Source organism: Mus pahari, chromosome 6 (genome assembly GCF_900095145.1).
Source record: "Mus pahari chromosome 6, PAHARI_EIJ_v1.1, whole genome shotgun sequence".
Lineage (NCBI taxonomy): Eukaryota > Metazoa > Chordata > Mammalia > Rodentia > Muridae > Mus > Mus pahari.
The window spans coordinates 49,091,138-49,104,486 of NC_034595.1; the positions used below are offsets into that span (position 1 = coordinate 49,091,138).

Below are 13,349 nucleotides of genomic sequence, written 5' to 3' on the forward strand. Positions count from 1 at the left end.
GGGGATGATAACCATTTCCTTAATTCAAAGCGTATTGATTGATCTTCAGCTGTCTACACAAAGGGTAGGGAGCTGTTTAGGAATACAGAAGTAGTTCTTGGATCGGGACGATTTTAAGGTCAGGTGGTCTGTTTTTGTCTTCATGACCTAGGGAAGTTTTCCCATCATTTTTGTGCCCCAGTCCCTTCCTAGTACCACTGTGAGTATTAAATGGGATGGTGGGTTTATCACTGCATGGCAGCTGGCCCATGAAAACATGCATAATGGTGTGTGCTGATGATGATGGTAGTCCTGGGAGCCAGTTCTGCATGTTTATCATAGTCGTTAGGATGCATGACTGTAGTACTTCCTTGGTACATGTCCCCACTGTTTCTTTCTGCTATTTATTACTTACCAAAGGCTCAATCTGTTCTTTAGATGGGAGGCTCCAAGAGCGTTGTGCCTGTAATAGGGACATTGTGACAGGAAACCTGCACTCTAATGTGAGGCCTTTTCTTCCTGGTCACAGTACACCATCCTAATAATGTGACCCTACATATTGCATGGGCTGCATGCACTGACAGCTCATAAGGTAGACACAGTTTGCGTCTCGATATTGTTAGGATTAATTAACCCAGGTTGAGAAGCTCATTCTCGTTTCTGATTCAAGGATGTTTTAAAATTTGAGATGCACATGTGTGCTAACCTCTGAAACCACTCACCATGAGCCCATTGAACACTCTGGACCAGGCCATCTGGTGCCTTTGCTGCATCCCACGTTACTGCAAACTACATGGTTATTGGAGGTCAATACAGGGCAGGTTAAGGAAAATGTGTGTGGGTTGAGTTAATTTTTAAAATCCATATGGAGGTAGAGTACTGTATTTACATATACACATTCTTTGCTTCATATATTCTGGCACCCTTGATATTTTGCAAAGATAACAAAAGGAAAGGGCATTTTCCTAGGGTAGATCACCCAGTCCATGAAGTGTTTAGTGGAAGTTCCAATGTCCATGACTGTGGAGATGCCTCGGCGCTCCCTGCCTCAGCCCAGCCTACTAAGCCCACTTGTCCTTACTCTCTCTAACAGCCAGACTCAGGGGGGTCTCACCTTCCTCACTAGGCTCAGGGGTAAGCAAGCTTTCCACCAAGCCAAGGCCCCAATTCCACTCTGAAATTTGTGAAGAAAATCTAAATTCACACATTTGACATGGACAGGCCTTTCCATTCTCTCTAATTAACAAGGACACATAGCAGTAGGCTCCAGGAGGCACAAGGCCTTAAGAGCACCTATCATGTTATTATGTGTCAGGTAGCTATGGTAATGATGAGTGATGTGGGCTGTCTTGCATAATGGCCCAATTCATACATAAAATATTGTGGAATAAAAGATGAAATTATGCAAATAAATTGAATACAAAAGCAAATGATAGAATAACTGGCAGCATTACTGAGCAGGAATCTGTTTACACTGTTGTCAAGATGAGTCAAAGCCTCCCCCCATTTAAAGCCCATCATTGAGACATGTGTTTGATTTTCAGTTCTCCATATCTTAGGAAAGATCATTTTTACATGACAGTGATGCTTGAGATGTAGTCACTGCTATTAGTCAACTCATTGTATATTATTAAAAATTATTGTATTCTTTCCTGTCTTCTGCCTCCGAAGTTTCTCGCAGAATGATACAACTCATCTTGCCTCCCAAGCAATAATCCCTGGAAGCACTCCTTCCTGCCACAGTGAACTGGCGACCTATTACTAACACCTGGCTTCTCCCAGCCCTCCTTCGATGTCATCTTACTTCATCTTCTTGCTTAAATGACATCACTAGTGCAAGTCTTCAACCACCCTTTCTCTCCCAAGCTTGGTTTCCTGAGGGAGAGATTTTTCTAGAGTATAAATGCAAAACTGAGGGTAGTATTTCCATAGGCCTTTCTTTGTCTCAGGACAACCACCTGCATTTATGACCAGTGCCTATTGGTTGTCTCCTGCTGGCATGGGTGATGCTTAGAGATTGGGAATCTAACTTGCAGTGGTTTCTACTCCTGGGGATGTAAGTACATCAATGGCTCACAAACTTGTGATGTTCCAGATTTGGTTCTGCACTTCTTATAGAAAAATACCAGATCCTTCATGACCCAACCGTAGCCGCCCAGCATGACTCGATGTTAGCCATGTCTCTTTCACTCTGTATCCTATGACTCGGAGCTGTCAGAAACCCAGTCGACTGTTCCTGCTGTCTTATCTTTAGGTGATTTACTCTATCTAGAATTCCTCCTTTCTTCCCAGTTGCCTGTCCTTGCAGCAACCTCCGCAGGTACATTTTCTCAGGCCCTTTTACTCCCTTGAGCCTCCTCTCCTCAGGCCAATTTCTGAAGGCTTCCCTGCTATCAGAACCTTAGTCTACCAGAGTCCCCTGGAATGTGCTCATGGGTGATGGATGCGTCTCTGATCTACGTCTCTTCTTCTTGGTAATAGAAGTGCTGCCAAATTATTTTGTGAGTAAAATCTGGACTCATAGTGTTCCTCGTTATCTTTTCTCCTGATAGATATTAGTGTATTGAATATATTTATCTATGTTGATTGGCTTAATATATACAGTACATACTAGTGCACACAACTACTCTCCTGCTTTTACATATTTCAGAAAGACTACCTTAACTGACAGTCTGACCATAGAATTTATACTTTTGAAAGACAATGAGTAGATTTTTATTAGCTCATTTAAAAATACTTATTAAGCTACTGTAAACAAGGCATCCAGAGGCTGGAAGACATAAAAATACAGATAACTACATCTCAGAAAGAATCCACTATGAAGGTAATAGGTTAGTGAAATTGAATCAGAAGTTGGCAGAATCTTCTCTAAGGGTGAGAAGCAAATACTTTAGCTTCAGGGGCCATGGGGTCCCACGGTAGCCAGAGTTCTTGCTGTCGTTGATAGTCTGCAATGAAGGTGTATGCATGGAATCTTTCTTTGCAAACACACACACACCACCAACACCATTACACCATTACAACAACAAAACAACAAGAACAACAACAACAGCAGCAGCAGCAACAACACAGACCTCAAGGTCCAGATGTGTGCAGGGAGTCCACGTGCCACCAAGTAAAAAGAATGAGAGAGTGCTGGATGCATTTCACATCACAGGAAATGGGAACTGGGTCCTAGATGGATGAATTCATGGAACTCTCATGAAAATTTGGAACAGAATTCCAAAATACAGTTGAGGATCAGCTGTTGGCATCAAAGTAAGAAAACCTGCAGAAAATTTGTGGAGCAGTGACTTAAAAAAAAAAAAACACTAAAGTATGAGAGGTATTTTCATTCAAACCATCCAGTAATGCTGTAACTTGGTGACAATCTACTGTTTAAAAAAAAAAGAGTAAAATAAAAAGATAAAAGATACATTAGAAAGAATATGCCTTTCTAGTATAGATCATTTTTATTGTCAATATTCCTTTGAAGTCATAGTTTATTAGCGACTATTCTGGATAATCTTTGCAGGTAAATACAACAATGTGTTCCATACTGCACTAACATTGGTTCTTGATCACTTTGAATATACAAGGACTTCATTTATGGTTTGTTTTGTTTGTTTGTTTTCCTCTCTCTAGCACCAATAGCTGCAGGAACCGGCCCCAATTTTTCTCTCTCTGATTTGGAAAGTTCTTCATACTACAGCATGAGTCCAGGAGCGATGAGGAGGTCTCTACCCAGCACATCCTCTACCAGGTAATTGGATTGGTAGCTTCTAAGGAGGCTAAGCACAGAGACACACATTGATGCTTAACTCTGGGCCTGTTGGACATTTAGTAATGCGTCTATAGCAATAGAGGGTACAAAAGACAGCCTCAATAAGCTGTCTCATTAGGGAACCAGACATACATGGAACAAATTAAACACACACACACACACACACACACACACACACACACACATATAAGTAAGACAAACAATTACTTCAATTGTATCCCGTGAAATAAGCAAATTTGAATAGGCCTTGTCCAAAAGGGTAAGGTGCTGAACTCCGAATGCTGGTAAACTTCAAGAGGAGGCAGGACAGGCATGGTGATCTGGGAGAGGAAGAGCGTGAGCAGACACATGGAGAAGAGGAGTAATGAATGTAGTGTGTTCTTGGGGAAAGATTGGTGGACATCACTGGGGTAGAAGAGGTGAGTGCTCTGGCTTGATTGGCATGAGGTAGGCACTGATGACACCAGAGTAAGAACCCTGCCCACAAACTTCTTAGCTGGATGGGCCCTGAAAGTTCTCAAATCTAGTCTGTAGAAGTTTCCCAAAGATACAAGTGATTTGACATGCAGCTCAGATAGTGGGATGAGGAGTGGTCCTTTGGATGCAAGTGGTCCAGGAGGCCGTTAGAAGCTAACGTTGGAACACACAGCCTGCTGTGAGCATCGAGCTTCCTGATCCCCTTAGTTAACTCTCAGAGCCAACATCTGGAGGGGACTTTCCAAGACCCTGCCTTCTCGAGATCGCCTGGACCAGGGTAGGGGATTAGGCATCTGTCAGAGCCGCGGTTTCCCTTTACCTATTGGCTTTAGCACTGGACTGTGACAACAAAGAAAGGGGCCGAAGAGGACTGCCAGTCACGTCTGTGTACTTTGTAGAATAGCATTTATCACGTGTGAGTTCTGTAAAAGCGAGTACAGACATTAATGATTGAAAGGGTGCCCGGACATTTTCCTTGGTGGGAGTCTACCGCACCATCATGACCAGTGTCTTAAACATCAGCTTGAAGATGAACCGAGCAGTCATTCTGAACACTGTACAAGCATTGTTTGAATGTCCCCCACCCCACCCCACTGCCAGTTTATTAGAGTATTGCCTCCACAAAAAAAAATCAAGGGTCCCAAATCCCAAATGCATCTATAACAAGAAAGAGGGATTTTGAATACATTTGGGTGTTAATACACTTGGAGGATTTTGAATGTTTACTGACAGAAGAGACAGTATACTCATTCAATAATGAAAGCTTTGTAAATACTTGCAGGCGGTGCTTAATTTAAAAGTTCATGGGTGGCTCGTTTTTCATATGTGAACTACTATCCCACGTATCTCTCCAGCAGTGTCTCTTACTGCCTGTCCTTCCATATACTTTGGAGTATATGGTTTCTGGTTTCTGATCTTATGTTGTGACCTATGAATGAAGGGCTGATTATTGTCGTTTAAGAGGCTAATGCCATCCTCCTATTGTGCGAATAACTAACTGGTCCTGATAAGGAGTTAATTACAAATATCAATGTTTATTTTTCTCTTGTTGTCCTCTTCCTGGGATGTTTTTATTTAGGTATGTATGCATGTGTGAGGAGTGGGGGAGGAGAGAGAGAGAAGAAGAGGAGGAGAAGGAGGAGGGAAAAAGAGAAGAGGAAAGAAAGAATTATGCAGGTGTTCACCTGCAAAGATGTCTATGGAGATCAAAGGAGAACTTTTGGGAACCTGTTCTCTTCTTTCACTTTTGCCTGGGTTTCCCAGGGGGAACGTGGGTTATCAAGCTTACCCAGCAAGCCTGCTACCTTCCAAGGCATCTCACTGCCCACCCTACACTGATTTTAAATAAGAGTCCTTGACTATAGATTAAACAGAATTATGTAGCCAGGCGTGGTGGTACACGCCTTTAATCCCAGCACTCGGGAGGCAGAGGCAGGCAGACTTCTGAGTTTGAGGCCAGCCTGATCTACAAAGTGAGTTCTAGGATAGCCAGGGCTATACAGAGAAACCCTGTCTCGAAAAACAAAACAAAACAAAAACAAACAAACAAACAAAGGAAAAAAACAGAATTATGTTACAAGTTAGAAAATATGCCTCAAAGAATACCACAGATTCACACACAAAACCGTTACCAACTGACGGCTGCTGCTGCTGCTGCTGCTGCTGCTGCTGTTGCTGCTGCTGCTGCTGCTCCTCTGTCAACATTAATCTGTCTGTAGTTTTTTAGTTGTCTTTTTAGCTTGAGTCTTAGTTGTCATCAACAAACTGTTCTGCTGTTGCTGCAGTGGAACCACTAGAGCACAGAGTAATTAAGCCACTTGCCCAGGGCCACAGGCCAGGTAAAGCCAGAACCACCACTCATATTCAGGTCTTCTGAAATTTACAAACCATAGTTATTTGTGCTAAACTGTCTTAGCAACAATGCTGTACACAGGAGCCACAGAGTATGAGATCCTATGGAAGCAGTGTCTCAAATTTCCACCTCAATCGGGCCTGCAGTACCCACTGTCTGAATACTATTACTGTATTGGCAGTATCTTACCTCTCAGTCTGCCTCTGTGTCCCTTGAAGGACAATGTCTTAACTTTCTCAACTCATAAGCACCAAGTAGTTTTATGTGGCACTTTAGGCACAAAGGAAAATTAGAGGAGCTTTGCACACTGACAAGTGGAAATGTTCAGATTGGCTTATGTGAACACTCGCAGTAAGGGGAATGGCATTGCCTTGTGAATACAAAGCAAGGCCTGGAGGTTTCACATAATAGGAAACAAGCAATAGAATCCTGTGCTAGATGGTCAGGAGGAGGAGACAGAATTAAAGACTAGTTCCAAGAAATAAGTGAATGAGGTGAGCAAGGTATCTGCGTTATCTATATGCTTTCTATTGTTCCAGGATGAGCATCTCAAAAATCTTTAAAAAGATGGGTAAAAATAAAGATATGAGGTTCATTCTAAAGGCCTTTGTAAAGAGAGGCATCCATGTGCAGTTCATAGAGTCAGTACACTGTCTCAGGAGCCTCTGGCTTGTTCTTCCTCAAATTGCCTCTACTTCCTCCCTCCTGGATCCTATTCTCCCTCTATCCACACTTCCATCATACAGATGCTGAGCCTGGTGTCAACTGTAACTATACAGTGTCTACCTGATGCAATTCATACATGAATTCTATTAGAGCACCCCAAGAAAGTCAAATCTTTAGAATTCAGAAAAATATTAACAATGGAGGAGCAACACACAGTGGAATTGGCCTCTGGGCTTGGTTCTCATTGACTATAGATGCTTGGGTGGTGGTCCCTTGTCCCATGCACACTGCAGATTTTGAGCACTTAAAACAAGCTGACACTGGAGTAGGCACTAAAGATCAAAACATGATCCTAGTAAAAAGGTGGAGAATTCTTGGGTTGCCAAGTAGGATGAGACAGAACTTTCTGGTGATGTCACCCGAACTTCTGGTTCCCAAGACCACAAAGTTCTGCCAGTCGATTTCTCAGCATCAGTGTTGAGGGGCCATGTGAATGGTGGCATCTGTCTGCACATGTATGGCAAGACAAGGATTCTAGGGAAGGATGCTTGGGATGATGGAAGAGGCAAAAAATATCCTGGGAAGTTGATATTCAACTCCCAATGAATGCACTGTCTCCTTGAACCCATGCACCCTGAACATAGCTAGGAACTTGCCTCTCAGTCTGCTCCTCGATTCTGTATTTGGATTTCACAAACATTGTAAAACATGTAGTCAGTTGTGTAGGATGCAATATAGGGAAGAAATTCAAATTATTCCTTGTTGGTCATCCCAGATACGTAAGTCTCAATGCAGTTAAATAAGAATCATGGAAAATGGAGGCAGCACAATTCCCCTGGAGAGGGGAGCATAATCACATCCCTGTGGGTTTTACAGTCTTACCAGAAGTTTCAAGTGGCTGGGTGGCTGGAGTATTCCAGGGTATTTCACCCAACTCACAGTCCTCTAGGTTACAAGTGGGTGACAGTTTGGAAAGACAAGTATTACTAAGTGTAGAGGAAGACACCTGATTCCATATGGAAAATAGGCTGTTCCTTATTACATCAGGATCCCCAACCAAGAGATCTGCTCTAAATTGGGGCCCAGCTTCCTGCTTGCAAGACAAGAAGGGGAACCTATGGGTTAGATCAGTTCTACTTTCCACTAAAAGGAACAATAGAAATGCATTTAGAGACACTAGGCTTTTCTGATTTTTGTGTATCGGAATTAGGTTTGCTGTGTGCATTATATAAATGTCAAGTAAAGGATACACATTCTCTACAGTTTACGTAAAACAGAAAAGTTCAAGAGATTATTTTTTTCATCAAGCTTCAAGAAAAAAAAAAAAAAAAGGCCATTCACTAGGCAATCCAAGACTTGTCCTTGAGTTCTAAATTAGCATGGTCCCATAAGGTTGTTCCCTTAAATCTAGTTTTAATGAGAATATAACCTCAAACCTAACATTGGACCACCCACATGAAGGATTTGAATTTCTTTCCTAAACTGCATGCATCCTACATATCTAAAAGTTCAAATTTGTGACAGTGACATTGTCGGTCTTCCTTCCTTTCCTCCTAACCTCCCAAGTCCACTTTCTTCCCTCATGCTAGCACTTTCACAATGTAACTCCCACGACACTCCAAAGTAGAAGGCTCCTGAGGTCTCTCTGTTTGCAGGATGAAATCCAGGTGCACAGTATCTTCCCTGACCTCCATACTATTTCTGCAGGATCCCTCCCTCAGTCTCAGCATCTCAGAGACAACTCTCTCTGGGCATCACACCTGACTTGTGCCACTGCTGAGAGGCACCTGCTCCTGGAATGCTATGCAGTGTCTGGTGACCTGTACACCATGAGCTCACAGTAAGGGAGTGTGCTGCCCTGACATTCAAGGTTCAGTAGCAACCCCAGGGAGCAGACATTGCATTACCCTTTTAGGTTGTGAGGCATAAGAGAGTCGTGGGGCAAAAGAAAAAAACTTGCCAAGGTTAGGTGGAAAAATTCTTACGTAGCTTGAGACAGTAGCAGTTTGCCCAAAAGTACAGAGGGTTTTAATGTTTTTAAAACCACGATAATGTCTGAGTTGTGTGTTGATGGAGTACCAGCCTCCCCTAGCCGTTGCCTGTTCCTATTGCTGTCCCACGAGCACTTACAAACTAGTCACAGTTCAGGAGTCCTCTGCTCTGAGAAGCACTTCTCAAGCTCCATGCATACCAATGTTCTTCCATCCGCAGCCAGTGCATGGCTTCTTCATGACCCCTCTGTTTCTCTAGGGCCTCTCCAGCTCTGTTCACGTAGAGCCCCATCTGAGTCACCACACTATTCCACACTTGAGTCTTGCCCCGGGCATGGAGGAGCTACACAGCCAGTGTCTGATGAATGAGACCCTGGGAAAGTTGTGCGTCCTAACACGCGGTCAGGTTTTCCAGCACTCCCTGACCAAGGCAGATCTTTCCCATGCAGGAATAAGCAGCAGGTGCTATCTCACTGCCTTCTAACCCTCAAGCTTCACTGTGGGAGGAAAAATGCAATTCTTCGGCTGGAAGAAAAGAGATACATTGTGGGAGTTCCTAGGTCATAGCTCTGCAGAAAACCAGTTTCCATTCACACAAATGAAATAAAATGTTATTTTGCTCATCTCTGTGTAGAAGGACATAAAAGTCCCCAGACCACTGTGTGCCTGTGCCCTTGTTGGTCTCAGGGGAATGTCCTCCTTCTTGCTATTTTTAGCCACTCTGGTATTTTATCTGTAGTGTCTAGAAGAATGTCTGGACTACATGGGTGTAAAGCAAGTATCTTTTTTATAATGAACAAACCCAGGTGGAGGATGGGACATGCCCCCCTCCAAAACGGCAGTCGAAGCTTTCCTGGAAAGGTTCTTGAACCCTGCTTTTTATTTACTTGTCATTAACCTTTTGGGGATGTCTGCGTGGATTTGAATAGGCTTCTAGGCATGTCCCTAGTGGCCAGCCTTGAGCCACACCTGAGGAGATAGGATACCTGGGCTCCTGAACTGGAAGCCAAAGCAGGAACCGACCACCAGCTCCATAAAGCAAAAAAAAAAAAAAAAAAAAAAAAAAAAAAAAAAAAAAGGCACCAAATGAATGTGGTGCCAGTAACTTGATCAGAAAAGATGAAACCAGAACTTCAATGCATAGGCCAAGACTGGGTACCACTTGCAGTGACTTGGCCAACTGCACAAGAGCCTGCACAGGGTCCTAGAACCGCACATTTCCCCAGTGAAGCCTCCAGGAGAAAGGTGGCTTAGTGAGCTTTCAAATATGCATCCCTTTCTTTTTATTTTCTTTTCTTTCAGCTCTACAAAGCGCCTCAAGTCTGTGGAGGACGAAATGGACAGTCCTGGTGAAGAACCATTTTACACAGGCCAAGGGCGCTCCCCAGGGAGTGGCAGCCAGTCCAGTGGATGGCATGAAGTAGAGCCAGGTGAGCAGAGTCATAAAAGGGAAGGAAATGGTGTGTGTGTGTGTGTGTGTGTGTGTGTGTGTGTGTGTGTGTGTGTGTGTGTGTGTGATTGTGTTGTCTCTCGGCAGAGTGGTGGAAAGCAGCAGATACAACGAAAGTACATGACAGAGTGTGTGTCGGCTCACTCGCGGGCTATCACCAGCACTCTGAGCCCACGTGCATTTCAATCTGCTTTGGTCATTTGTTGAGCTGAGGTCTCACTATGTCACCCACTGTGGCCTCAAGTTCAAGGTTCAAGTGTTCCTCCTGCCTCAGCTTCCTGAGTTTCCTTTTGTTTTTATATATACATACACCTTTTGGGTTTTGGTTTGTTTTTGTTTTTCTTACTATATTCTATTATCCATTACATTTAAAACATAACATTTGGGGTTTTTTTCCTTTCTTTTTTTTTTTCTTTTTTTCTTTTTTTTTTTTTTTTTTGTTGTTGTTGTTGTTGCTGGCTATCATCATAAAGGCTACCAACTTTATGTCTGTCTGCACCAGCCTGAATCCAGCCTGTCGGTCAAACCTTGGGGCTGTCATGTGGCGGCTGTAGAATCTGGAGAGTGATTCTGATAGTAGCACTTTCTGGAGACCTTAATTGTCTGACTTCCATGGCTTAGGAGAATGGACTCCAATGCCTTCATCAATACAAGTCAAACTTTAATGTCTGACCTCCATGTGGCTTGGGGGAACAGGCTCCAGTGACTTTGTCAATACAACTCAGATGAGTAAGAAGTCAGAGGGTTTGAGGATCATCTGAAGCCCAGTCTTTGAGTCAATGACAGGGCTCTGCGGTTATAGCCCAGACTCCATGACTTTCCTGTAAGACGCAATCTGACAGTAGCAATAGCTGTTTGGATGCTCTTGAGGATCGAGTCACATGGTCAGCAGTATCCACTTAAGAATTATATCCAGCACAGAAGGATATTGGGGAGGGAAAAAAAACAAATTCTCTGACATTCCCTCCCCCACTACAGTCTCAGAGTAACTGCCTGTAAGAACAGACGGGCATCAAGAAAATCTTGGAACTAACCCCTCATCTTCAACTCTAACACCTCCCTCTCGTCCTCAACACTTTCTCAGTATACAAACTCTATGGCTATAGATGGCTTTATACGACTATAAAGGAGCAGCAGAAGGGAGATTTTAGGGTGATGGACCCATCTGGATCCTGATTATGGAAGTTACCATAATTGATATAATGTCTGACATTCACAGAAGCACGAGCCTCCTCCTTACGCTTGTCGAATCCTATCCTAATTAAAAACAAGTAACAATGAAGCCCCACACCCTATAGGCTGGGTCCTTTCTCTTGTTCCTTTCTGAAAATGTGAACATCCCTGTGTGGTTCCCTTCTGCCCAGGGCCCTCCTGCAGCTCATTCGTTCACCCGACTCATTGCTCTTCAGTGGAACTTTCTGTGAGAGCTCGCAGGCAGATGAGGAGGCAGTGGCTCCTGCTTTCAAGGGATTTAAAGCAGATGTGGGCTCAGGAGCACAGTGCTACAACCGTCTCAGTGTTGTGTGGCGTGCCGGGGTATGAGAGCCTCTGGTGTCTTCATTTTATCATGTCACCCATGCAGCACTCCAGGTGCAGTCATTCTCTGAAGGCTGCATGCCACCTTTGTTCCACACTATATCAGCTCACCTAAAGTGCCGGAGATATATAGCCAGGCCAGGCAAGAACTCAAGTGCTGACTTCCATTGCCAGTAAACCATGCTCTCTGTGTAACGCCGATGAAAGGTACATTTGTATTAAAATCAAGTAATTAAAGGATGGACAATATTTTGGGTCCCCTTTAAAGGGCTAATTAGTCCTAACCAATTTCCCTGCTTCAGCGAATCAGAATCAAGTATATAGGTATGCTACATTTTTGTTGGAGTGCTATACTCACATGTTCCATGTATTTTAAAGCTGGTTTATGATGTTGATGGATGTTGATGGACACAAAGCCGCCTCACAGTGAGTCCAGCCCTCCCAGCCTCCCCTGCCTCTTCTCTGGCATATTTGGGAGTTGCAGAGGCTGCTTAAACAGAATGCTTTGACCTAGGAATTCTTTCATTCGAAGCAGTTTCTGTTCATACCTACACATTATGACACAAATAATTATAAATTCTAACATCTGTGTCTCTGCACCCTGTTCAGTCATCAGATAACTAAGTTTAATGGTTAAATACTCTTGACATGGAGGGATTTTTTTTTTTTCCTTTCCTTCTTCTAAAAGAAATCGTGTTCCTGAAAGCATTGCCCGTTGTCTTTTCTCGTTCCATTAAAGAAACATGCGATCTCATGGCATATCCTTGTGGGGGCTGGAGAGCACAGTGGACAAATTTATATTTGGTAGTAGTCAGCATAGAAAGTCATAATTGAAACAGGGCCTGAGGGGACATTAAAACACAACCGAGGGATGTTGCACACGTTCATGGCGACTTTGGTGTCATTAGCTCACACCAGCCACTTTAAATGGATAATTTATGCTGCCAGATGGTCCTTTTTGGGGATTTTCCATCAAATCCAATCCCCTTTTTGGCACAGAGAACACCTTTATGTTGTTCCCACACTTATCCGGGCCTCCATAGCTTGTCCCCAGGGGTACAGTTAATTAAGTGGGAGGCTTTTAGTAGTTCACTCATGTAAATTGCCTTCAGAAATATGTTGGGAATTATGTATATCCCAAATGCATGGACAGCCTGCTCTTGGGATAATTCTCTCAAACAAGTAAGAAGGGCACTGGGTTTATGCTTCTGATGTGACACAGAAAGTAAGGATGCCCCTCTCAGAGAGCCTGGCATCTGGGGTCTGCCCTCGCTGCATTTCTGGGACCGCCTACCTACAGAGCCTGTGAGTGGCCAGAAAGGGAGCCAGGTGAGACATCCTTGAACGACAGGAAGATGTTGGAGAGTGAAACAAACGGTCCAGACATCCAGTAAACTATATGCATATTTTTCAAACATATTTCATAGTGTCCCATTCCTCATTTGTTTGTCTCTGCACTTTTGGTGCACAGGAAACAATGCTCATTTCAAACCCTAGGCAGTCTTGGGCTGGCTCCTGCGTCTCCTGGTGCTATGTCTGTTCCCTCCACTTGGTTCCACTTCCCAGCTGTCTCAAAACTTGGTCATGCACTGGGACATGAGCCCTGGGAAACTGTCCATCAAAATCAGCCACACC

General features: G+C 43.6%; 1 protein-coding gene across 4 annotated transcripts in view; it reads left to right on the top strand.

The window, feature by feature from the left end:
• Nucleotides 1–13,349, top strand: part of Nfia (nuclear factor I A) — a 348,990-nt gene that overhangs the window by 238,836 nt on the left and 96,805 nt on the right. For all 4 annotated transcript variants that reach the window (XM_029539940.1, XM_021199453.2, XM_021199452.2 and 1 more), the window contains 2 exons: nt 3,604–3,721; nt 10,031–10,158. In XM_029539940.1, coding sequence (XP_029395800.1) covers nt 3,604–3,721; nt 10,031–10,158 — 246 coding nt within the window. The remainder of the gene's footprint in view (nt 1–3,603; nt 3,722–10,030; nt 10,159–13,349) is intronic.